The sequence below is a fragment of the Lissotriton vulgaris genome, chromosome 9 (genome assembly GCF_964263255.1).
Source record: "Lissotriton vulgaris chromosome 9, aLisVul1.2, whole genome shotgun sequence".
Lineage (NCBI taxonomy): Eukaryota > Metazoa > Chordata > Amphibia > Caudata > Salamandridae > Lissotriton > Lissotriton vulgaris.
This window is the reverse complement of record NC_141697.1, coordinates 662,037,282-662,064,281: the sequence shown is the minus strand read 5'-3', so window position 1 is coordinate 662,064,281 and position 27,000 is coordinate 662,037,282. Positions and strand designations below refer to the sequence as shown.

The 27,000-nt window shown below is 46.6% G+C and overlaps 1 protein-coding gene across 2 annotated transcripts in view; it reads right to left on the bottom strand.

Moving 5' to 3' along the window:
• VASP (vasodilator stimulated phosphoprotein) overlaps positions 1-27,000 on the bottom strand; it is an 863,870-nt gene that overhangs the window by 762,699 nt on the left and 74,171 nt on the right. For both annotated transcript variants that reach the window (XM_086938366.1, XM_086938368.1), the window contains exon 2: positions 1,621-1,792. In XM_086938366.1, coding sequence (XP_086794492.1) covers positions 1,621-1,792 — 172 coding nt within the window. The remainder of the gene's footprint in view (positions 1-1,620; positions 1,793-27,000) is intronic.

Sequence of the window (27,000 nt, the reverse complement as noted above, 5' to 3'; positions counted from 1 at the left end):
GATCAGAAATGGTTACAGCAAGAGGGTTTTGGTCACTATCACAGGTTTCTATAACCTCCATGTCCTGATGGTATGACCAGAGGGTATAGTTGAGCATGACAAAGTCAATTCTGGAAGAGTGGCCCGTCCTATTATATGTGTGGGCACCCATGGGATCTGACCTAGAACGCCCATTCGTTGCTCTCAAGTTATGCTCCATACAGAGAGCGTTTATATCGATCACCCTTTGTGACCATTTCGGGATCGGGTCAAGGTTCAAGATGGGGATTCCCCTCCTATTGTCCTCCTCATTAGTGTCCAGAATATCTTCTACAGCTAGAGGCTCAAAACAGCAGTTAAAATCGCCTGCCAGCAGGACGAGAGAGTCAGCATTGCAGGCAGTCAGGTTGTTGTTTAGACCTAGTAAGGTTAAAGATCCTCCGTTCCTGCTGTCCCTTAAATAGATATTAAACAGTTCTAGCTTCCTTCCCCCTTTGTGGGGGGAAGTAGACAACGAGATATAGATAAAGCTGGTGCTCGAGTTGAAGGTCAAATTCAGCAACTCCTTAATCAGCCCCAAAAAATCGCGCGCATTGTAGAGGCTGGGCAGGTGTGCTTTCTCCCCATATCTACAGTCGAAAATTAGCTATGATGCTTGATGGAGACCTTTGCATCCTTGACCTTCACGAGTGCAATCCCCGTGCAGTTTCTGTAACCAGTAGCTTCTTTCTCCCCATCTGCTGCTCTGATCGGTGCCTGACCTTTCATACACACAAGAGGAATGTGAACTCGTAAAGAAGCCCCCCTGTTTGCCACCCCCCCCCCCCCCCACACACACACACACACACACACACACACACTAGCGGTGTGCACCGTCTTCCAGCCCTTTACCCACTATGATGGACAGCTCACTCGAGGGACCCCGGCGCCCTTCGTTGCGATGGCAAAGTTACACACACATGGTCACTGGAGGTAACTCTTCTGGCCCTACGCAGCTGTAGTGCAGGAAAAGCACTATACATTTACCCAACGAGGTAGCACTTACTGATTAGCCAGTAGAAAGTAGTCCAGTTAAGTATGGTGCAAAATCGCAAAAAAATCTGCGATTTCGCAGGGAAATTCGCGAATTCGTGGATTTTTTTGCCATTTCGCGCGAATTCACGAACCGCTGATTCGCAAAATTCGCCCATACTTAATAATCGTCCTCCCGCGCCGGCTATCCCAACGCCGTCACAGGCACACACTGGGCCCGATCTTCAGGCCTGTTCAGCGCGCATGTCTTCCTATGAAAGGGTCTTAGCTAATGATCGAGAATGGCCCTGAGACTTGAAGCGGGACTTCTGTTTAAAACAGGACCGATTCCTATGCAGAAAGAAAGAAATTACAATAGTGTCCAGGGGTGGTGCTTCTGAATGGTTCTGGGCCATCGCTTCTGAAGTGGTGTGAATTCACCCTCGAGCCACAAGCCCACAAGGAGCAATGCTGTAAAAAAATTCTTGATCCAATCTGATGCCTGGGACTATTCTAAAGATGAGGAATCTACCATTAGAAGCACCTATTAAACACCCATTTCAATAAATGTGGGTGTAGAATATGATAATATGATAAAACCCAAACACATCTTATGGCAATGTAGGTTACCTGTTGGTCGGGTTGCACTTTTCGACCTACCACCCGGAAGGCATTGGTGACAGGGTTGTGGAAGATCTGCACACGGCTGAAGGCTTGTGGCCCCGTACCAGCAGGTACCCATTTTTTGTTGCCATCATCATACTGCATCACCGTAGCGCGGGAAGTGCAAATAACCGTCTCACTAGCAGAAGGGAAACATAAGAATACAATTAAGCAAACCTGAGACTCATGAATCAACATATTATCAACCGGTACAAGGCTCATGCCATTGCCCCTGCTGGCTGTGAGAAAAGCCAGATGCATAAAGCCCAGAACGACAAATAACATTCGCCAAATTAATCAGAGAGCCATGCTCAAACATTCACAGTGTAGTGACATGGAGCGACATGAAGGAATCAAGTTAATTCCTCTGGCATTTTGGGCAGGTTCTGGCTTCAATGTGGCAGGAACCATGGAGACTGGTTCGGGGCCAGTAGGGTCTGGTTAGAAACTAAGTCCAGGCATGTGGAGGGTGAAGTGTATATGTTTTGCCTCTTCCATGCGCACCATGAGGTTTAAAAAATGTATCCAGGGGTGGCCTGTATGGGGCCCAAGGATTGAATAGTGGTAAGAAGAGATGGAGAAGTGTATTGCCTTCAGGAGGAGGTGAGAAAGAGAAACAATCATCAGCCCCAGGCTTATGGGCTTATAGAGAAAGATGTTCGATGTGCAGACAGGTTTTAGCTGTGGGGGTGGTATGTTCTAGGACAGGAAAACAGAACAGAGCAGGATGGAGGTCAGCAGGTGCTGGTGGGTCCGTGGGTCATCACACAGGGACATGAGCTATACTATATGAGTGGAGGTGCCATATTTGAAGGGAATGGAAAGTGCGCTTCTGAGCTCTGAAGGAAGCTGGGGATAGAGTGATGTCAGCAGCCTGCTAACAGGTGATGCTTTAGTTTGCAGGACTGGCGCAGACAGAGGGCAGAGAATCTAACACTTCCCAGAGATCAGCAGTTGGATAATGAAAGAAAAGGGTACAATTACATTTCCCCTCAGCTACAATGGAAGCCAGGGTATTGATAAATGGTATATGGCAAGAGGTAAGTGAAGGAGTTGTTTTGGGAGATGTGGGCAGTTTGAGGGCTAACACTGAGCAGGCCTCGAAAAATCCATTCGACCACTCGCAAGCTATTTTTAAAATGTACTTGACCTTGCTGGCCAGTATCTTTAAACTGAAATGAACAGGTGTTCCAATCATTCAGAAAGTAAATAAGCAATAAAGAGGCTTCTAAATCTTGTTTTTGTCATGACACATTTGCTGTCTGTTCAAGGACAGAGGTCAAATGTCAGTTTCTCAATTCAATAAGTCTTTATTTCGATAAAATATCGTAAAAGACAATCCCATATAAAACCATGTTAACAATAAAATTAAAAAAATACATCTGAATTTGACATTAACAGTTCTTATGACATTTCCATTATCATGGGTGTTGAGCGAGAAAAGGAAAAATATTCATTAAGAGGAGATGAACAAAAAATAACCGGTCCACAGTTAAAATGTCATTAAAACAATAAATAATGCTATTTACTAATAATCTTTATAAAAGATCTCCCACCATGTTTAACACAACACTAATAAAATCCTAAAAAGGCTGCCAAATGGATACTCTAAGGTCAGTGGGACACTATACTTTGAGTTATTCGTCCCCAACATACAGAGAGAAGAATAGTTTAAAGATACCTCCTCTCTTTGGCACGAATAACCCACGTCCTGCTTAAGAATTTGGCGACAGCAATCACAATCTGTTCATTCGTAGATGTTTTTAGAATCCTAAAGGCTTCGCTGCCTAACCTAGTCCCTAGGTTCAAACAGACAGGCTTTAACCATCTATGCCGTGGGACTTTATAAGCAGGACATACAAATAACATTTGTGCCAGTGATTCATTCTGTGTGGGGCAAAATGGACTTTTACTGTTGGTCAAACCATTTCATTTGCTAGTGAATAAATTGGTGGGAAGAGATCCCACCCTAAATTGATGATAGAATTTCCTATCTTGTTTGGAAGTGATGATATCCCAGTACTTTTCATACTTTACTTCGAGTTTATGTTCTAAAAAGTCATGGGATAAAGATGATCTTGTTGCGGCAGAGAAGCGTTTCATTTTGATCATGTTCCAATAGGCTGCCTTATATTCACTTTTAGAAGGAAAGCATTTTTCCATAGGATTTACCCACAGACTACTCAATCCCATCTCAGACAGTCGTTTTTACTCGTCTCAGCAATGGGATTGTATGCATGCTATCAGCGCCCCTGACCTCCAATAGTGCTTGTGCATACTGGAAAAGTTCTGGAGTAACCCAGAGTCTTCTCCAGTACGCTACTGGTCTAAAGTGTGCTGTGTCTTCAACAGAGTAACAACCAAGATCTAAAAAGAGAGGCAGTAAAGGGGTTGACTGAGGGAGACCGGTTATTAACCTCAGAAATGTATTTTGAGCTGTTATAAGGGGGGCAAGATTCTCAAAGCCCCACAGTTCAGACCCATACAAGACCGAAGCACTACATTTTTAAAACTGGAGCGACAGGTTTGGTGTATGAAAATCGCTGCTCTTTCAGCAGGGCACCTGTCAGCTGAGCATGTCTAAGAGTCAAAAGATTGATCTGGGGCTTCCAACAAAGTTTACTGCCAATTGTTACCCCCAAATAAGTGAAAGACTGGGTCTGCTCCAGAGTACCTTCTTTCATTTCTACTCTGCCAATAATCACCTTGTTCCTATGTAGGACCATACATTTTGTTTTCTCCACGTTCACTAGGAGATCATGGTCCTGACAAAACTCCTCGAATTCACCCAGAGCAAACTGTAAACCCTTTTGAGTTTTGGAAAGTATGAGGATGACATCTGCAAAGATAAGCAGTGGGATTTTCAGGCCTGCTAACATAGTATGAGTGGGGAAATTCTGGAAGTACTGAAATACCCTGTTAATGTAAAATGAAAAAAGGGTGGGTGCAAGAACACACTCTTGCCGAACCACTTTTGCTATAGGAAACCTTTGTGTAACCCTACCTTGAGAGTCCCAATGTACCTGCGCATAATTTGCTTCGTGCAGAGTAACTAAGAAAGCCATAATTTCAAGTGGCATACCTAGTTCTAAAAAGGCTCTCCACATTTTGGCACGGGGGACAAGATCAAAAGCAGACTTAAGGTCGACGAATGCAGCATAAATTGTACCCCCACCTAGAATTACTACACGCCAATAAACCAAAAAACCTGGTCGATGGTGCTGGTACATGAGCGGAAACCCGCCTGGAGTGGTGTAAAAATGTCAAATTCCTCTATCCAGGCTTGGATTCGGCACAGTACCATTCCAGCTGTAACATTCTGAATAGAGTCAATAAGGCTTGTAGGTCTATAGTTACCCGGGTTATAACAATCCCCCCTTCTTCGCGAGGATTTCTGCTCCTGACAAAGACTCGGGCATAGTTGCCCTACTAGCGATAGATCGCATTCGCAAGGAGCTGATATAGGATGCCCAGGTATCTGTATAGAGGAGGAACAGATCCGCCGGAATACAGTCTAACCCAGGTGCCCTGCCTCTTGGGACTGATTTAAGTGTTATTTCACCTATTGTTTAGTAAAGTACAAGAAGGATTTGGATATAGGCAATTCAAATATTTCCTTGGAGGGGTTTGTATTTGCAAACTGGGTCTTAAAATGGGATACCCAAAGCGTGGGACGTACATGGTTTTCTGGCACCCGGTTCATATCTCCCCTGCCCCATTTCACGAGATGCCAAAAAGCAGTCCTGCTTCTTTCTCCCTGTACAAGCCTTAAGCAACTCTTCCCAATATTGGTCTTCCCATTCCCTTATTGCTTTCAATTTGACCAACTTGTATCCTTCCCTGGCCTTTATGTTCTCCCAGTTTTTAGATCTAATGGCCCTGGCTAAAAGTGTATAGGCTACTCTGCATGGTTCTTTATACCAACTGGCAGACTTAGCGCCAGATCGGCTCTTAGATTGTTTTCCCAAACTGGTAAAAAAGCCTTTAAGCTTACTAAACAATTCACTGTGGACCCATACCACCTTTGAGTTCACCTCCTCTTGAGTAGCACAACTCTGGAGAGTAGCCAATGCACACATCACTAGCTCCCTCATCTGTTGTATATGCTCTACGTTATTAATAACCTTCGACCATTTAACCCTCCTAGCATCATTTGTTGGGTGGACTTCTACATAAGCAGTTCCCGGCACCTGCTTATCAATAATAGGAATGCCTTTAAGCTGCAAAGAGAGTACTAATGGGTTATGGTCGCTCTCAGCCAGTTCCCAAACTACCATATCTACTAGGGAGGGCCAGAATTCCTTTTTAAGGAAGATGAAATCAATGCGACTACTAAGCAACCCATTATTAAAAAGGTATGAGAGAGCCCTGTCTATCAGAAAGCGATCTTTTATTTACAGCCCTTACCCCTTGTTCTAAGCAGAACACTTAACTGTACGGCTTCCCCAGTCCATTATTTTATGGGAGGAATTACCAAATGTGGTATATTCCACAATGCATCCACTTCATAACTGAGGTTAACATTATCATCAAGGGGGTCAAATGACCAATTAAAGTCGCTGGCTATTAAAATATTACTTACACCCTTATAATCATTTAAAAACCTGTCTAAGAGAGCCACAGTAGGGGAGGCTTTCCCACCTTGCATGCCCCTGGCATAAACATGGACGAGCAACAAATCAGGGACGTCTGTCATCCGTATTCTTATTATTAGGATGTCCCTGCTATCAATGGACAGTTCATCCACCCTACAGAGGTCGGACTGCCTTACCCATGTTGTTAGGACCCCCATAGGTCTTTCCCTCTGTCCTCCTTGTGCCGGTTTAGAGAAGTTTATAAAACCCTGTCGAAAACATTGTCTGTTGCCCAAGTTTCCTGGAAGGTCATAATGTCATGTACTTCAATAAAAATAGCCCAATCCTCTGAAGTTAACTTACAACATAACCCTGCTACGTTCCAGGAGACTAATTTCAAAACTGAACCACAATGGGACTTATTTCCTTTGCACACCAAAGACCCGGATTGGTGTGCGTGAACATTCCCAGGGACCCCCTCTCCTACCATAATGCTCCTGTGCGACAAACCGCTACCCCTTCTTCACACACCGTGCTGATGCCCAGTGATCTATCCAGTCTATTTTCACCAACTGGCAATGGAGGTGATACACAGTTATTGGGTGATGCTAAGGTGCGGGTGATCGTACACACTGGGTAGCTGATGGCACTAGATTGGCGTCCAAGTCAATCAATATCCTCCAACGTTGTGAAAATTTCAAATCTATTGCATGTAGGAACAACATAGTTATAGGGGCCTTGTTTACAAAAAAATCCCTCAGGGCTCCCCTACCTCTATCAAGGTTACCATGCGGGTGATAGAAGAAACCAAAGATAAGCAACCAGTCCCAGCCCTTTCCAAGATTTCGTGGACCAGTCGAGGAGACCTGAAACTTATGACCACCCAATCTCCCGTTAGTGCCTTTTGAGATTTACCAACCCAAGGAATTCTTCGCACCATTTTAAATTCACTGAATAGTGCAGTCCCAACCCCTAATCTTGTATTTAACAGGTGTAGGGCCTTGTTCTTAAGCGATGACCAGTGCTCCTGTGTTTTCGGAGGGAACGGTGGTACATTTACCAATACAACTGTATAGGGTGTTGCTTCAGGCGGAAGGGGCAAGGACATGCAAGCATTCACATCCCCCCCAGTGGATGCATTGGAGCCTGAGAACCAACTAAGCCCCCTCTATGGATTATACTAGTGTTTGAAATTGGAAGTTCTGAGATATTGGTCCTGGACACCCTTTCCTCAACATGGGGAGTTGTAATAGCTGCACTTGAGGAAGGTCCAACATCATCAGTCCTCTCCTGTCTGAACTCTACCCTACCTACTTGTCCTTGTCCTTGTCTACTGGAAGAAGGGGGTGCACTGAGTAAGTGCCGCTCCATAGAGGCCAGTCTCTGATCTATACTGGCCAATTTTGTTATCAATGGATCTAAAAGGGCCATGAGTTTCTCCTTGACTCTCTTTAATAACTCAGTTTCATTAATACTGCTTGTGTTACTCGAACTACATGTTCCCTGGGCATCTGGAGTTAATGCTTCATTCGAGCCTCCCTCGCGCCCCGTGGTACAGGCTTCCTTTTCACCATTTTGGATGCCTGTTGCTTAGTTTTGGGAAGGACCTGCGCTTTCCTTTTTTTCTGATTAAGTGCCCCCCCTAACGCTACAGAACTCCGTAACTGGCGTGTAAGAGTATTAGCAATGGAATTTCATGGAGTTAAAGGAGTTGGAGGTGTGCTGGCTAAGCAATCTAAGATGGGTGGTTCTTTGTGCGGACACTCCAGGGTTAACCTCAGTCGGGGGGACAATCATTAGCATCAATATGATCAGATGCAGAAAGTGTTTCAGTTGGTATGGTCCCCCCAGAGAGACTCTGGGGTTCTAAAGAGATTCTTCGTTACGTCAACTGAATCTCATGTGTTAATACTGATTCTGCCTGCGACAGGAACGCATCCAGTGTTACCCACTACACCAGGCCCCCATCCTCCCCTTTGCTTGTTTCTGCTTATTGCCCCAAGCTATGTAAACAGCAGACGTGTGTGAGCAAGTGCAAAATACAAACAAAATACCAGCAACAGTGGGACAGCTTGTGCAGATTAAATTACCAATAAAGTAGCCCAGTACAGTCTCCTCCTGTCTTGGACGGGCTCGCCCTTGGCCTGGGCTTCGCCGGGCGCGTGCCTGTGCGCGTAGCGCGAACGGCGAGGCGCTAAGTAAGCGGCGCAAACAGGGCAAGCAGGCTCAGGTGAGGGCTAACTCTCCAAGCCACTTGGGACTTGCAGTCCTCACAGTGGTAGCGTCCTCCTTCAAACTGGTGATGCGGCTCCAGTTTCTCTTTTTACTAATTGTTGCTCATCTGTTCCTGCAAAATATTTTTCATTTTCTTTCTCTTACTATAGTTAGTGCTTTTTGTCAAGTGAGTTATTGGACAATAATTGTAAAACAAAAGGCTGTAAAATGTCTGTTTTTTCTCCTAACACAATATTTAAACAACTTGGAAATGAATAGTACAGTTATTTCAAAATAGATCAGGAATTTTGTTTATCACATTTCTGAATTACAAAAAAGTTGTTCCAAAGATTCACACAGGAGCAAAACAAATTACAACACATTACTTGGTGATGTGCAGAGAACATATTTGCAGAAACTCTATTTCCAGAAATTGTACACAATATTGTTTTAAAACCACATGTCGGTGGGAAATTCTGTGGGCATTTCAATGTTAAATCTGCTTATTGCAAATGAGTGCTGCTACCTCATGCTTTAGTTATGTACGTATTTAGGATGAATGACATTACAATGCAAACTATTACTACGCATACTTTTACAACACAGTTCTTACAACGCAACTTCCATTACACCACATACTATTACAACGAAAGCCATTACAACGCATGTACCATTACAGCGTAAATTACTATTCTAACACTGCCGGGAGCTTTCTCAGGGAAGGTGCTGGTCAGTGAGGCATATGCGTTGCAATGGAATTTGCGTTGTATTAGCTGAGTTGAAAAGGCACTGCGTTGTAATGCTGGCATTGCAATGGATGTTTCCCATTGATTAATAGTGACAGTTTTAAAACATGAGTTCAGAAACATTTCTGCCCCTGTACAGATGGCAATGTGGTAAATACACGAAGGCAAGTCAGAGGTCATGTGTATCGTATATGTTGCTAAATTTGTACAATATATGGAGCAAAAGTTTAGTCTATTAAACCAAACAAGTGTTCTCTGAACAGCAGACGTGCTGAACTCGCGTATTTAAAGTTGCTCTCATATTTGATAAAGAACAAAATGGTGTCTCAGTGAATTAAAATACTTGCCAAGGATCACATAATTTGAAAACAGTTTATGGGTCAAGAGCATTATAATTAGATCGAGTAGATTTTTAAAGTCACTAGACCTTCAGGTCTAGTAAAGATTTTTGGATTTTTTTAAGGCCTGCTGAGTGAGCCCTATAAAGGACAAAGAGGTAAGCATTTGACTTTTTCCCCTACTTTTGCCTGCGGTGGCAAGGATTGTGAACTCTGTGGATTTTACTGTGCAAGAGAAAACAAGCATTGGCATAGCCAATAGGTCTCGCCTTTGGGGCCTTAGAAGTGTCTAACCATGCCGCCCTAAGTACAGGCCTACTCTTGAAATTTGTGATAAAGTCTGTAATACTATAGGAAGTAAGACCCATTGGCATGTTTGGTAATCCTGCGCTAAGTGTTTGAATATATGACTGCATGCACAAGTGTGTTTGCATGCAGCTCTTAGCTCAATGTGCTAAATTACTATCGTAAATTATGAAATGCACAGTAACAAAAGGATCTCTGTGACAAAAGCAGTAACCCACAGAGCTATGCACACATAATACACTACTGTGATCTGCGTGGCACAAATTCTTTGCAGCAGTCCTATAAACCCTTAAAAATGGTTACAAAAAAAAGGCATAAACCAACTGACTTATAACCTGGGGAAAATGACACGTACTAAACAAGCATTCTAAATTCATAAGGGGATTATCACTGTAGGAGAGTAGGGTCTGCTATCCTATGGTCACCCCAAATTTTTGCTTTTTGCTTCACTGGTTTATGACTTAATGTGGCTGTGGGCCTGCTAATCAGACCACAGCCTGCTGTTCTCTGTCTAAATGAATGCCAAATGCACTCTAGGTGCATTACGAATTGGAACTGGTTCACCTTATAGGCCCCTGTAACCGTGTACTCCAGGTACCCAGGTCATAGGTGTATCAAAGGCCTACCAGGGGCTGCAGCATGTATCATGCCACCCCTGGCCTGGCCTCCATATTTGACACAACTGGCTTAATCAATCAGCTGGGGTAAGTTGGTGTAATCACCTCTTACTTAGATATAGTATACCTATATCTAACCTAACTGGACACATGTTAACCTATAAGCCACTCCTTTAGAAGGCCTCGACAATCCTGGAGGCAGAGTGCTTGGTTTCATGTGAGATGGTGCTCTGGCACGAGCTGAGCCTGTCTGCAGCTGTCTGGAACAACTCCCTTAGCTGTTCCGGGATATTGCCATACCATATACTATTAAGTGCATTATAATCCTCGCAGTTACTTGCTAACTTTGGTTTGGCTTTATCAAAACATGTCGAGTAAGGTGTCATACGAATTGGGATACTACCCCCTCGCCAATTCTGGCGGCGGGGGTAGCATTCCACCCTTCTAGAGGGACACGACATGTACATAACCTAAACCCCGGTAAAGTTAAACTCGAGCCTCAGCAGACACAAGTCAGACCTCCTGCTGCTGGGAGTCCTTCCAGCGAGGTAGGCTTGGACAAAGGGTTTCCTGCCTTGCGACGTGCAAGCACCACCCTAGACAGGATTTTGTGTATTGGGTAGGACAGGGCTGAATAAAATGAGACATGCCTGGGGCACACAAGGTGTCCCCGTGCATAAGCCAGTCCAAACCGGTGCTGGGTCTTTCCAGCCCCAGTCCTGGCGCGGAGCTGGACAAAGGAAAGGGGGTGTAACAGCCCCCTTTCCTGGTCCCACCCAGAGGAGGGACCTAGCAGGTGATCCGGCCCCCAGATTTAGAATAAGAATAGGAGCTGTGTCCCAAGACTTCAGATCATCCTGAACTCGACTTGAAACTAAGAAGAAAACTGGACTTCGACATTCTGCTGCACAGAAGACTGAAGAGCATCTCCCTTGTGGCCAAGGAGTGACCACCCTGTGAATATAGGCACCTTCCAGCAACTCGACGTCTGCTTTGACGCCACCTCCCGCCGGAGCCCGAGCCCAGAGCCCGACAAGACCCAGACTCCCAGACATCTCAGAGTCCGATCCACAGTCCCTGAAAAGAAGAGACCCGTGGAGGCACCGAGAGACGTGGGACCGGCCATCTTGAAAGATGCACGAGGAGCTGACTGCGCAGCACCCGAGGCACCCTCGACGCTGTGCTTTGGGGTTTAAGAAGCCCCACCACCGAGCAGCATTTGCACCGAAGATCAGCCCCCCAGCATCTCCACGATCTGCGTGGGGCCCTTTTGCATTTTGCCACTCGACGCGCCATCCTGGTTACTGGCCCGTTGGCTAGTGGCCATCTTGGTGACGAAATCCGAAATCAACACCACTGGTCTGGTTGCTCCAGACTGGCCCTCGCTCCTGTAAATAGGAGCACCCCCTCTGACCCTGCTGTTCCGAGTGAGAAGCTTGCATCGTTTCCTGCGTGGCTTGGATTAGCCAAGGCCTGTTTGCTCCGATCAATAAGCCGACACCGCCATCAGCTAGAGCCTTCGAGGGACAGCTCGTGACCGACGCCTGGACGTCCTCGAACTCCACGTGGCTGCAGAGACAATCTTTCCTTCTTCGCCTTTTTGCACCCGACATCGCCTGGTTCCCTCCTGGTTCCACGGTAGTCACTGGCTAGTGGCTTTGAACATTGTCCCCTCTGCTTTCAGGTCTTCACCTCTTCAGATCCACCCCTGGATCCCCGGAACTCTCCTCGACGACCCGCCTGCGGCATCTTCATCTACAGGCTCCATAGACCAGCGCGACGAAACCCAACACACTTTGAGACATATGCACCCACTTCCTGTGGGTGAGGTAACCCTGGCACTCCGGTACTCCTGTGTAGCAATACACCTCTAGTGTCTATGTTCCAAGTTGCTAGGTTCTAGGTCATCCGGAAGGTTCCCTTTTCAGTAACTTTGTAACTTTTACGCACCATTGACTTTGCATTGGGGCATGCGCGTGCTTTAAGCGCCTCGCCCCCGCCAGCCCATTCGCCGCCCCGCTCCCGCCCCCCAGCTGATCCGCCCTCCCGGTTCCTTATTTAAGGGTACCGCGGACACCATTCTGGAGTGACCACTGTGCCTGTAACAAGGCCTGGTCGCCCCTCCTGCTCCTGTCTTTGCCGCTTGCAGCCTCTCCTGCCTGCCTACCTGCCTGCCGCTTCCCGAGCGACCCAGCCGCCGCTGAGCCGCCCGCCTGCCCAGACTTTCCTGCCGCTGCCTCCCTGCGGCCCCGCCCCCGCCAGCCCATTCGCCGCCCCGCTCCCGCCACCCAGCTGACCCGCCCTCCCGGCTCCTTACTTATGACACCCACGCCCAGCGATGACGCGTAGCGGGCGCGCCGATTGTGCGCCGAAGGCAAGCCCGTCTGCGCCCGTCCGCGCCTGGACTGTGCCCAGCGCCAGGACCCCTGGCCCCCGAGAACGCCAGCCCACACAACGGACTTATGACCTCAACGCACTCAACCCTGGCCGGAACCCCGCCTGCTACCGAGCCACCCCGAGACGCACCCACGGACCATTCACCTGCCAAGACTGCAAATTCACCTGCCTCCGGACCTGCACCGCTCCCGCCAAGCCAGACACCAGCAACAACCACCTCAAGTGCATCCTGCTCAACACCCGCTCCGTCCACAGGCACGCCGTGGAACTCTGGAACCTGCTCGCGCGACAGCACCAGATGTCGCCTTCCTCACTGAAACCTGGATGAACGCCTCCTCAGTGCCCGACATCGCCATAGCCATCCCGGACGGATACAAGATCACCCGGAAGGACCACGTCAACCAGACGGGAGGAGGCATCGCCATCGTACACAAGAACACCATCCGCATCTCGACCAACTCCGACGAAACCTTTACCGCCGCCGAACACCTCCACTTCCAGATACACACCGACCCGAAGACCACCCTCCGAGGCATCCTCATCTACAGACCCCCGGGACCACTCACACAAATCAGCGAAGACATCGCAGACTTCATCAGCCAGCACGCCCTTCCCTCCGACGACTACATCCTCCTAGGGGACCTCGACTTCCACCTGGAGAAAAACAATGACAGACACACCACCACCCTGCTGGACAACCTCGCCAACCTCGGACTCAATCAACTGGTGAACACCCCCACCCACTACGCCGGCCACACGCTTGACCCAGTCTTCTCATCTAGCAAGCACATCTCCTTCAGCCACTCCTCCGGACTCCACTGGACCGACCACAGCTGCGTCCACTTCAGCTTCAGAAGAACTACGACTCACCACCACCCGCAACAGGTTCCCCGCCGGAGCTGGAGCAAGATCACCGCCGAGCAGCTCACCACCTCCCTCAGCCAGAACCCTCCCACCAGCACAACGGACCCCAACGTAGCAGCCAGCAACCTCACCAAGTGGCTGACCGCCTGCGCCGATGACCTCGCACCACTAAAGAACCCTCCCAGCAGACCCGGCAGCAAGAAAACCCCCTGGTTCACCGACGAATTCAAGGACTCCAAGAAGAACTGCCGCACCCTCGAGAAAGCCTGGCGACTCAACCAGACCACAGACAACAGGACCGCCCTCAAGCACGCCACCCGCTAACACCATCAGCTGATCCGCGCCACCAAGAAGACGGCACTCAAAGAACGACTGGACAACAACGCCCACGACAGCAAGGAACTCTTCAGCATCGTCAAAGAGTTCTCCAACCCCAGCGCCGGCAACAACGACATCACTCCCTCGCAAGACCTCTGCAACTCACTCGCCTCGTTCTTTCACCGCAAGATCGCCGACATACACAACAGCTTCCACGCACAGACCACGCACCCTACCACCGAACCAACGCCCGCCACCACCACCCTCTGCAACTGGACCCCGATCAGCACCGAAGACACCACCCGCACGATGAACTCCATCCACTCCGGATCACCAATCGACCCCTGCCCACACCACGTCTTGAACAAAGCCGACGCCATCATCGCACACCATCTCCGGGACATCATCATCACCTCCTTCCACACCGCCACCTTCCCGGAGAGCTGGAAGCACGCCGAGCTTAGCGCCCTCCTGAAGAAACCAACGGCGGACCCCACCGACCTCAAGAACTACCGTCCCATCTCGCTCCTTCCTTTTCCTGCCAAAGTTATCAAGAAGACCGTCAACAGACAGCTCGCCGCCTTCCTCAAGACGAACGGATCGCTCGACTCATCGCAGTCCAGGTTTCAGGCCAACCACAGCACCGAGACCACCCTGATCGAAGCCACCGAAGACATCAGAGCCCTGATCCACAACGGGGAAACAGCGGCCCTCATCATCCTGGACCTCTCTGCTGCGTTCGACACGGTCTGCCACCGCACCCTAGTGCAGCGCCTCAGCAACATCGGAATCCAAGAGAAAGCACTGGAGTGGATCATCTCGTTCCTCGCCGGAAGAACCCAGAGCGTCCGCCTCCTCCCGTTCAGATCCGAGGCCACCAAAGTCATCTGCGGCGTACCACAAGGATCTTCACTCAGCCCAACCCTCTTCAACGTCTACATGAGCCCCCTCGCAGCCATCGCACGCCAACACAACCTCAACATCATCTCCTACGCCGACGACACCCAACTGATCCTCTCTCTCACCAACGACCCCGCCACCGCCAGAGCCAATGAAGGGATGAAAAACGTCGCCGACTGGATGAAGAACAGCCGCCTGAAACTGAACTCAGACAAGACGGAAGTCCTCATCCTGGGATCATCACCCTCCGCCAGGGAAGACTCATGGTGGCCCCCTGCCCTGGGCACCGCTCCCAAGCCAACGGACCACGCACGCAACCTGGGCTTCATCCTGGACTCCTCCCTCTCGATGACTAGACAAGTCAACGCCGTTTCCTCATGATGCTTCAACACCCTGCGCATGCTCCGCAAGATCTTCAGATGGATCCCCACAGAAACCAGGAAGACCGTTACCCAGGCACTCGTCACCAGCCGACTGGACTACGGGAACACCCTCTACGCCGGAACCACAGCCAAACTTCAAAAAAGACTCCAACGTATCTAGAGCGCCCCCGCACGACTCATCCTGGACATCCCCCGACAAAGCCACATCACCGGACACCTGAGACCTGCACTGGCACCCAGTCAGCAAGAGAATCACGTTCAGACTCCTCACCCACGCACACAAGGCTCTCCACGACCTGGGCCGCAAGTACCTCAACGACCGCATGACCTTCTACACGCCCACCCGCCAGCTACGATCGACCTGCCACACCCTCGCCACCATACCACGCATCCGCAGAGCCACCGCCGGAGGAAGATCCTTCTCCTACCTGGCAGCCAAGACTTGGAACTCCCTCCCCACCCACCTTCGGCGAACTCAAGACCATCTCTCCTTCAGGAAGCAACTCAAGACCTGGCTGTTCGAGCAGTAACGTACCCCTCTGCCCCAGCACCTTGAGACCCTCCCGGGTGAGTAGCGCGCTTTACAAATGCTGTGATTGATTGATTGAAGCGTTGCACCCGAGTCCGGCGGGCCTTTCCCGACTTAGTCACTGCTAGTCCCGAACAGCTCCAGCGATTCCCCAGGCCCTAGGCCAACTTCCTTTTTGATTGGTGGTACTTATACCACTATTTTAGTATATGGTTTAGGTGGCCCCTAGGGCGCATCCATATTGTGCAACTTGTGTATATTTAAACTGTGTTCTGTTTTAACGCATTTGCTTCTGTGCTCATAAAGAGTATAGGGGATATATGTAGTAAATAAATATATATATGGGGGGAGGAGCCAAGCCAGCGACCAAGATGGCTGCATAGACGCTCGGCTCCGTGAGCCCTCTCACCCCGCACATATATCCTGGCAATTATCCTGAGCTGTAACGGACTATTTAAGTGGGCGAAGGAGAACTTTCACTTACCATCTGCTCCGGAGGCTTCTACGAGCGGCGGACCCGGAGAAATGTGCCCGACTGTTCTGAGGCCCTGGGACCGGGGTGTCGAGTGATGGGTGCAGCCGGCCGTGACTGCGACAACAGCGGCCACTGGTGGTGTGAGGAGTCGGCCGGAGGGCGCCGGTGAATTGATGGGCCGATGGTGACAGTGACGGCCCAGTCCACCTAGCGGAGTGCCTCGTGAGGCTGCGTGGCAAAGCAGGGTCGAGGGCAGTGCACGATATCTGCCCCCCCTTCCCAGTTCTGTGTTCGGGCATATTCAAGGATTGCCCCCGGAATCGGTGGGCGGCTCCCGGGGAGCGGCAGGGATTTTGTTTAGCCCTTTGGTGACTCTTCTCCGGGGAGCCTGCTCTACATTTCTGAGTCCCGGCTGTGAATCCTGTAGCGCCCTGGTTCGGGGCCCGGTCCCTGAGGTGAGGTGAAGGACGAGGCTGGATCAGCTAAGTAGGCGGCCAGCGCCATCCTCCGCGGACCACATCCAGGTTGAACAGCTGCCGTGCGGATGAGAACAGGGGACTGGTGGCGTGAGAAGGAGCCCACGTCCAAAGACATATTGGTTGCTCCAACGACCTTGCATGAGACCCTGATCTGTAATGCCCGGGACTTGGGAAGACGGATGGCCGCCATTGTTGTCCCGCCGTTCCATGCGGGCACAGTTCGATCTCAACAGAATGCCGACATGCCTGCCTCTAAGTCCATGGAGAGTGCTCCAGCTACACCCAGGTTCCTGGAGCCGCTGAAAGACCCGGCCCGTGTGATCGCCCTGGATAGCTCTGTTGTACATGAGTGTCTCTTCGGGGCACTTGTCAAATTGGCGGCTGGGGAAACAACGCCGATTTACTTTTTGGGCTGCCCCGGCGACAACTCGGCGCCTGCCGGAATGTGCGACTCTCCCTCCTTGGATGGTGAGACTGTGTTCGGACTTGGGGATGTCTTCCGGGTCAATGTCGACACAAACGGATTTCCGCCATACATGTTCGGATGGGTTTGGGTTGCTGAAGTCCTATGAAGCGATAACTCGGCCTGGCCCGCCCGGGTCCCCTGGACCCTCCATGCCACTCTGGATGCCGATTGAAAAGTGGACGTACGTAAGTTCCATTGATAGACAAGGCCAGGGATGATACCGTCCAAAGTCTAGTGGACTTATTGTTTGACTGCGGTGCTTGGGGGACATTCGGCCAGGATCATGTTGTTGGTGTGGTCGGTGATTGATGCTCTCCATGGATATTCTGATCTTGCTTATGGGATGTCTCCTGGGCGCAGGGGTGAGAGGTGGGGCCGGGTGGCAAGATCAAGGGCCCTCCTCCACTTTTCTCTTCTCTTCATCTTTTTCTCCCTTTTCTATATTTCTGGGCTCCATTAGGGCGACAGGCACGCTGTTGGGGGGGGGGGGGGGGGGGGGAGGGGGGGGGGGGGGGGTAGGCCATGGCCTTTTGCAGGGTTGCAGGGTGGGGGGTAGGGGGATGGGGTTTGTCAAATTGTTTGTTATTTGTTTCTATGGCCCTTTAGTCTTCTTTCCTTTTTTAGTGTTGTTGTTCTTCATGCCTCCTGCAATATGTTTCGTTTTGAGTGGTGGGGTTCAGCTTTGCTACTGAACGGGTTTGTGCTTCCATTTATCCTGACTTGCGTACCTTACCCCCAAGACTTCATTTGTATTTGTATTATTTGAGGATATCCCGATTCATGCTCGTAATTGTAGGACCATGTATGACCGTATGGCACCTTTTCTTTTTAATTATTCCTTATTGTAAAAGGAACCTTCACAATCCTGAACTCAGACCTGTGTGCTTGAATATGACTAATGTCCTGTACATTTGTAAGACCCCGGTTTTCAAACTGCTATTACTCTTCACACTGCTCTGCTGTACTTCTGTTTTTACTAGCGGCCGGCCGGGGTGGTTGTAGGCCCATACTTGTAACTGCTTGAAGTAATAATAAAGGTTCTCCAAAAACAAAAACAAAATTATATATATATATATATATATATATATATATATATATATATATATATATATATATATATATATATATATATATATATATATATATATATATATATATATATCTCTGTGTGGCGTCCTTTCATGTGGTATTCAAGGGGATTGTATATGGTAAAACAGCTTGCTTCACATGTCTTTACAGAGTTTAGCCTAAGACTGCTTTGTCCACGCTACCTCTAGGATAGCTGGTCTGTAAGGTTGACTTACAACCATCATCATAACGGTTGCTTGTGATGGTACAAGGTGATCACTAGAACTAGTGAGCATCATATACCAGGCCATCTTCTCACATTGGTGAGCAGCGGTTGGGATTTGAGCTTGCTGTTGTTTTACCCTTACAATCTTTGAAAGTATCATTTGAAAGATCATACAGGTACCTGCTAGGTACATATAAAACAAGACTAGTATACTTAAGTTCTACTGAACTTAGTTGTTGTAGAGGATAGGGAGTAGCACACCCTGACTACAACTACTAGATAGGTTTAGTAGGTAAACACCAGTGTAGGTAGATTGCAACATATCTACCCACACAAGAGCAATTTCTGGAGCAGAGGGGCCCACTGGACCTGCCCCTGTTGAGAGTGACCCTCCAAAAGGCACCATCCAAATTTGCTATGTTAAACTTTAAAGACCTGAGGCAGCTCTGTACCTTAAGAGGTCTCAAGACGGGTCCAACCCCTACCACAGACCACCTCAGAGAGCTTTTAGACCATTCTGAAGCTCTAAAGACCTCTAAAGCAGACCTCACAGGGAATGTGGAAGGAGTGTCTCCCACTGAAGATAATAATACTGACACCCCTGTCCCTGTTATCCAGATAGATGAGGAAGACCAAGTCACTGGAGATAGCCTGAGGAGGAGGAGCAGGAAGAAGAAGAGACAGAAGGGGAGAGCAGTGATTCTGATGATGGTAGAAATAGTCAGGTGCCAGCCAGAGGGCTTAGCCAGGCTAACTTAAGCCTATTTGGGACTGAGTCAGGGTTAAACCCATTCAGACCCCCAAGTGGACTTAACCAGGAGCAAAGGAGGAGGAGGAATCACTCAGGTGAATCCAACACCTCTCAAGCTTCTAGAGGTTCTCATGGTCACTCCAGAAGGAGAATGACATCCCCTCAGAGGAGGGAACACGAGGCCAACATGTGAGAGGCTGAGCTTAGGGTCCAGAAGCGAGAATTAGAAGTTGCCCTGGCCCAAGAGAAACTTGCTAGAGCAAGACAGCCTAGAGAGTGGATTAGGATCCACTGGTGGCAGCACTATCCCTAAGAATAAAGACAGGACCTATGACAATAGAAACCTGAGTAAGATTGTGCCCCCCTACAAAGCTGGGGATGACATCCACAAATGGATGACTGCACTTGAGAGAGCATGCAGAGTACAGCAGATCCCTCAGGAGCAGTGGGCAGCAATCTTGTGGCTCTCCTTTGAAGGTAGAGGTCGAGACAGACTCCTCACAGTTAGTGATGGGGATTCTAGAAGGATGTATGACGGTACAACACGTACCGTTGCAAAGCGTCCCTTTACGACGCAGTTTTAACAACGCAAGTCGTTACGACTACTTGCGTTGGGGGGGCGCTGATAGTGAATAGTTCAATTTACTTGGTCAATTATTTCCATCGAGCACTCAAAAAGTCCAAAAAGAAAACTTTTTCAAGTAATGCAGTAGTTTTAATCTTGAGATATTTCAATTCTTTTCTTCATTGAAATGCAATCTTCAATATAGTCTTCAAACTGTGCAGCCAACACGTGTTTCGTCTAGTCTGATTCGACTAATGACTTCCTCAGGGCTGCAACCCAAAACAAAGTATAATCGCTATTATAATACTATATCAATATTCGATATAACACACTAGTCTATTAAATAAATAAACCACGGTCGACAGGGAAACATCCCAAAGCCAAACTAGTGCTTAAAAAGGGTATATAATATAGTATAGTTCTCACCACCAAGTAAAAGCTTGGAATCACCATAGTAATCATAAGGTTACCAAAGTATGGATCTTTTAGAAAAATATAGTGTCTCCTCATCTGTTTAAATTTATCAAAAAAGGATATAATTTAATAAAGGGTTAGTATCAAAACAGAGAAAACGACCATGTTAAAGAGCGTCATACCTATATGCCTCCTCGTTGAGCCAATCCTATCCAATGTTGTCCTTAAGTCACAGTATTTCAATCTACAAAATTATATAATGGTCAACAGTCATCTATTATGTAATAACCTTTCCGTGTTATAATATCAAGGTATTTACAGTTGTGGGCACAGTCAATTCTCTTACCTTTCTATCGTAGTTGTTTACCCATATTATGGGCTTTATTTTCAGGTGATCGTATCCGTGATTGTTTTTGAGGACTAGTTCCGTCATCTGTAATAACATTTGTGAATGGTCATAGAGTTCAGCTGCTCTCTTACTCAAGAAAAAGTCTAGTGCTTTAATACCCAAGTCATGTTCAATATTCGAATATAGAGATACTACATCAAGGGTAGCTAGTATCATCCCATTGTCCCATGACATATCATCCAGTATATTCAAAATTAACTTGGTATCTTCAACAAATGATGGTAAATTATACACAAACTCTCCTAAAAAAGTATCTATATATTCTGAAAGGTGTTCAGTCGGGCCACCTATGCCAGAGACAATTGGCATCCCTGGAGGTCTGTCCCGGCATTTATGGACCTTTGGTAAGGTATAGAGACATGGTGATTTCGGATAAGTGGTCAAAAGATCGAGGTATTCATCTCGATCTAATAGTGATAGGTCATACCATTCTTTAACTTTCTTGTTAATGGTCTCCATAACTGCTTTCATGGGTTTTTTTTCCAATTTAACATAGTATTGTCTGTTATTTAGCTGAGATAGAACTTCATTGTTGTAATCTATGGTGTTTTGAATTACAAGATTGCCCCCTTTGTCTGCCCTACGTATTTGTATGTCCTTATTATTCATCAGATCTCTAAGAGCTTTCCTTTCTCCAAGTGATAAATTATCCTCTCTTGGGTTCAGATGTCTCTGCTGTTGGTAGTTTAACTCCTTATCTATATCTGTAGTCACTGCTTTAAAAAATACATCTATCGTATTACCTTGTGCAAGTTGGGGAGTCCACTTAGATCTTAGTTTAAGACCACTATCTTGTGACTGGTATCGTTCAACATCTAATTCTTCTAAAAGTCTAGATAAGGTCACAGGGTCATCTTCACTCTCTGTTAAGGACAGTAAGAGCTGAGTTTCTTTCAGTTCTTGTATCGTAAGATTACTCAGCCCTCTAGATGTAGGTGTTACCTTCTTCTTTGGTGTGTTAGCAAAGAATTTCTTTATTTTTAACAATCTCGTGAATTTGAAAAGATCTATTTTGGTCATCACCCAATCTTGTCTCCTAGCTGGACAGAATCCTAAATGTTTCTGAAGTACGCATATCATATCATTAGTAAGTGGAAAATCCGATAGGTTGATAACTTCAATGTCACTTACTTCACCCTCATCTCTTACGGTTGTGGCTTCCAAGACCTCAGACTCATTCTTATCCTTGATCCTGGATCTCCCATTTCCTCTCCTGCCTCTCCTGGTCCTCTTGCAGTAGTATTGCGATTTCTCCCTGTTTCTCGATTCCCCTTCCGTAAATGTTGAACTTCCTCTAAAAAAATTACTATCTGGTGTAGGGACATTCGCTGTAGTTACTGGAATTTCATCATTCTCATCACTAGATATATTGCTCGATGATGCATCTGTCTCACTAAGAGGTCTGGCGCTGCCTGTCTGTCTTGAATTAGATGTTTTGTTCATCAAATAATCATATCTTTTAGCATATGTATATATTCTACCTGATCGATAATCATTCTCATCTCGCTTGATTTTACGAGCCTTCCTTTTCTTGATATCTAGTTGTAATTCGTTAAGGATTTCATCCATTATGGTGTAATTTTTAATTGTCGCTTCAGGAAGGTTCATTTGCTTAATCTCATCTTCTACTTTCTGAATTTCAATCAGCAGTTTTGCCATCTTCCTGTCTGCATTATCAATCAGTATATTCATAAGATTACGTGAACTATCATTAAGTTCCTTTTCCCAGGTCTTGTATAATTCTGGCTCTAGATCTTCATATGCTGGTATTATTTGTGAGCGTAATCCCTATTCAAACCTATATATTGTTTGAGTGTGGCAGCGTCCCACCACTTATTAAGCTCTTGTCTTTTGAGTGATTCTAGCTTTCTAAACTTAGCACTAAGCCCTTCAGGTCTTGTACTAGCAGGTGGTCTAACTGCAGATCCTATAGATCCACCCGCCCTAAGATTTTTGAGAAGTTCTTCTGCTTCTTTCTCTCTATTCATATTTCCTTTGCGGCTGCTCTATTTAACAAGAATTAAACACAAGAGAGGCGGTAACTGTTAAGGTAAGAGCGCTCAGCAGGTAAAGGAATTTCACAAATCGATTTTCTCGTTGATGTTGTAATATTCCATCAACTGTATAATACTGTGTTATTTAATTTAATACGAGTCATCTATATGTATGATGCTGTAAATAGTAAACATGTAGATTTCATTACTCTACTCTCCTTTTCCAAACCTGAACCCTCCTATACTCCTGCATGTACTCGTTAACCAAACTTTTTGACGATGGAGAGGAGCAGATTACTTGTGTACCTTAACGTAGCGCCAATCATTATGTAGCGACAATCTTAATTAAATACTCATCTTTAACTCTGATTTATAAAGACGATACGGGATGCCCTTTGCTAGTAATACATTATCGATATTAATATTAACATTGCATCCTAGCAAGCACAGCTTTATTGAGTTCAGTATACTCATAGGATGGATTATGAGCGGCCAGTACTATAAAATGCTCTTGCTTAGGCAATCCATGAAGTCAATCTTGGTAGGAACGTACGTATAGTTTGACTGTTCCAAGATGGCGGACACAATATCGGAAGTATGTTCACTTCATCTGGTTTGATATCTTATTTAGTTTTACTCAGTTTTATCTAAATAAGACTATTTATAATTAAAACGGATAAATTATCTGTCGAAATTGATGACTGATATTTATTCTGATTGACGACCTGACCGAACAACAGATTGACAAATTAATCCTAAATATGAAATATATTTCAGAATGTGATAAGTATACCAGTACTTATTACTTAATAGGATTTTGTAACTTAAGTGATACGCTTGAGCACTTACATTAGTTTTATTCATTAAGTATTACCAATATGGCGCATCCCGACATCAAACAAGTATAAATAGGAATAGTAAGATGGCGCCACACTAGGACGCTGATACGACGAGACGCGATCCGAAGCGAGGACTAACATTTACGAGGTGAGAACCGATATTCAGCTTAATCGAGATAAATACTGAAGACACTTAATACAGCATAACACTATAGAATCCTTAATTCTAACTTAAAGATTTTGATATTATTTCAGGTGACGGATACGATCACCTGAAAATAAAGCCCATAATATGGGTAAACAACTACGATAGAAAGGTAAGAGAATTGACTGTGCCCACGACTGTAAATACCTTGATATTATAACACGGAAAGGTTATTACATAATAGATGACTGTTGACCATTATATAATTTTGTAGATTGAAATACTGTGACTTAAGGACAACATTGGATAGGATTGGCTCAACGAGGAGGCATATAGGTATGACGCTCTTTAACATGGTCGTTTTCTCTGTTTTGATACTAACCCTTTATTAAATTATATCCTCTTTTTTGATAAATTTAAACAGATGAGGAGACACTATATTTTTCTAAAAGATCCATACTTTGGTAACCTTATGATTACTATGGTGATTCCAAGCTTTTACTTGGTGGTGAGAACTATACTATATTATATACCCTTTTTAAGCACTAGTTTGGCTTTGGGATGTTTCCCTGTCGACCGTGGTTTATTTATTTAATAGACTAGTGTGTTATATCGAATATTGATATAGTATTATAATAGCGATTATACTTTGTTTTGGGTTGCAGCCCTGAGGAAGTCATTAGTCGAATCAGACTAGACGAAACACGTGTTGGCTACACAGTTTGAAGACTATATTGAAGATTGCATTTCAATGAAGAAAAGAATTGAAATATCTCAAGATTAAAACTACTGCATTACTTGAAAAAGTTTTCTTTTTGGACTTTTTGAGTGCTCGATGGAAATAATTGACCTTGTCTGAGCTATTTTTAGCATCTTATCTTGTCGTGGTAACCGACTTGCTTTCATTTTGAGCACCATTTCTGATAAATCGATTTGTGAAATTCCTTTACCTGCTGAGCGCTCTTACCTTAACAGTTACTGCCTCTCTTGTGTTTAGTTCAATTTACTATTCCAACACCAGTCCCCATGGATAGTAGGGAAGGTGATGGATAGTAAATTAAACTATCCCCTATCCTAGAGCGCCCTCCAGCGAAAGTCGTTGTAACGACTTTCGTTGTTAAAGCTGCGTCGTAACGGTACCGCGTTGTACCAGTTACGTTGTAAAGGATGTTTCCCTTCTAGAAACTACCTGGTCCTGGAGAGTGCTCTGATTGATGGGTTAGGCTTAACCACTGAACATTACAGGTTAATGTTCAGAGAGACCCAGAAGACAGACTCAGGACTGGTCTGAATTTGTTCAATGTGCCACTAAGGCACTGGAGGGCTGGTTGCTGGGAAGAACGGTTACAGACTATGAAGGATTGTACAATTTGCTTATGAGAGAACACATTTTAAATAATTGTCAGAACCAGCAGCTGCATCAATACTTGGTTGACTCAGATCTGACCTCTCCCCAAGAATTGGGAAAGAGGGCAGACAAATGGGTTAGAACCAGGGTTAAGCAAAAGAACCAGAACCAGAACCAGGGTGGTGACCAAAAGAAAACAGACCAGAAGGGTGGGGAGCAGAAAGCTAAAGACCAGAAGTCTTTCAACAGGGCTCAAACTAATACAGAGGGTGGGTCCCAAACTTCCAAGAAGAAGAAGAAAGAAGGTCAAAGAAAACCCTGGTGTAGTACCTGTAAAAACACCTCTCACTGGACCAGTGAGTGTAAAAAGGGTGGAGCCCCCAACACTACAGCCCCTAAGGCACCTGCACCCACTAGTACAGTTGGCAGTGTTGGTCCACAAACTAAGGGGGTAGTGGGTATCACCTAGGGAACTGAAGGTGAGTCTGGCCTAGTCAGAACCCCTACACCGGCTGTTCTGATTTGTGATGGGGACATAGATTTGCCCCCTACTATAAGCCCCAGTAATCTGGGCAAGTACAGACAGACACCTTTGATTAATGAAAAAGTGGCTCAAGCATACAGGGACACATATGCCAGTGTCACTATGGTGACACCTAGCTTTGTGGACCCTGAACAATACAAACCAGGTGACAATTACCTGGTGACCAATGCCAGCAATGTCACGACTACACATAGTGTGGCAATTGTTAATTTCTCCTGGGGAGGGGTAACTGGCCTAAAAAGAGTTGTGGTTAGAGCAGATCTCCCAGTTGAATGTTTGTTGGGCAATGACCTGGAGAGCTCTCTATGGTCAGAAGTTGAGTACAGGACTCATGCAGAGATGTTAGGGATATCATCAAATGTCCTTGCTGTGACTAGGTCACAGGCCAAAAAGTGCCTCTCTGAACCTCAGGTCTTGGATCCTGGAACAATGGACCAAGCACCTACCAAGAAGAAGAACAGGAGGGTAAAGGCTGTGCCTTCCCACCTGCCTACAAGTGAGGATCAGCCTTCCCAGGAAGATGATCTTGAGACCCCTGAAGGAACTTTCCCTGAAGAACTTGAACCTGATCAGGTTAAGTTTCTGGGGACAGGGGGACCTTCTACGGCAGACGTGGAGCAGGCTCAGTTAACCTGTCCTTCCCTTGAACCCCTCAGACAGCAGGCTGCTGCTGAGGCTGCTGGGAATGCTCAAGGTACCCATAAAGTATATTGGGATGATGGGCTCCTTTATTCAGAGGGTAGAGACCCCAAGCCTGTTACAACCAGAAGGTTGGTTATACCTCTGCAATTTAGGGGCTTCCTTCTAACATTGGCCCATGATATTCCTTTAGCAGGGCACTTAGGCGAGAATAAGAATTGGGACAGGCTTGTCCCTCACTTTCACTGGCCTCACATGTCTGAAGATACTAAGGAGTTGTGTCGCTCCTGTGTAACCTGCCAAGCCAGTGGTAAAGCAGGTGGCACAACAAAGGCCCCCCTGATACCACTACCTGTGGTGGGGGTTCCCTTTGAAAGAGTTGAGATTGATATTGTAGGTCCAATGGATCCCCCTACAGCATCTGGGCACAGATTCATACTGGTGGTGGTAGACCATGCCATCAGGTACCCAGAGGCAATTCCACTTAGGACCACAACAGCTCCTGTTGTGGCCAGGGCCTTACTTGGAGTTTTCTCCAGAGTGGGGTTTCCTAAGGAGGTAGTATCTGATAGAGGTGCCAACTTAAGGATACTTAACAGCTATGTTGAAGGAATGTGGTGTCAACTACAAGTTCACCACTCCTTATCATCCACAACGCAATGGGCTTGTTGAAAGGTTCAACAAGACCCTGAAAGGTATGATCAAAGGATTACCTGAAAAGCTCAGGCGAAGATGGGACATCCTTCTACCCTGCCTTCTGTTTGCTTACAGAGAGGTCCCACAAAAGGGGGTTGGCTTC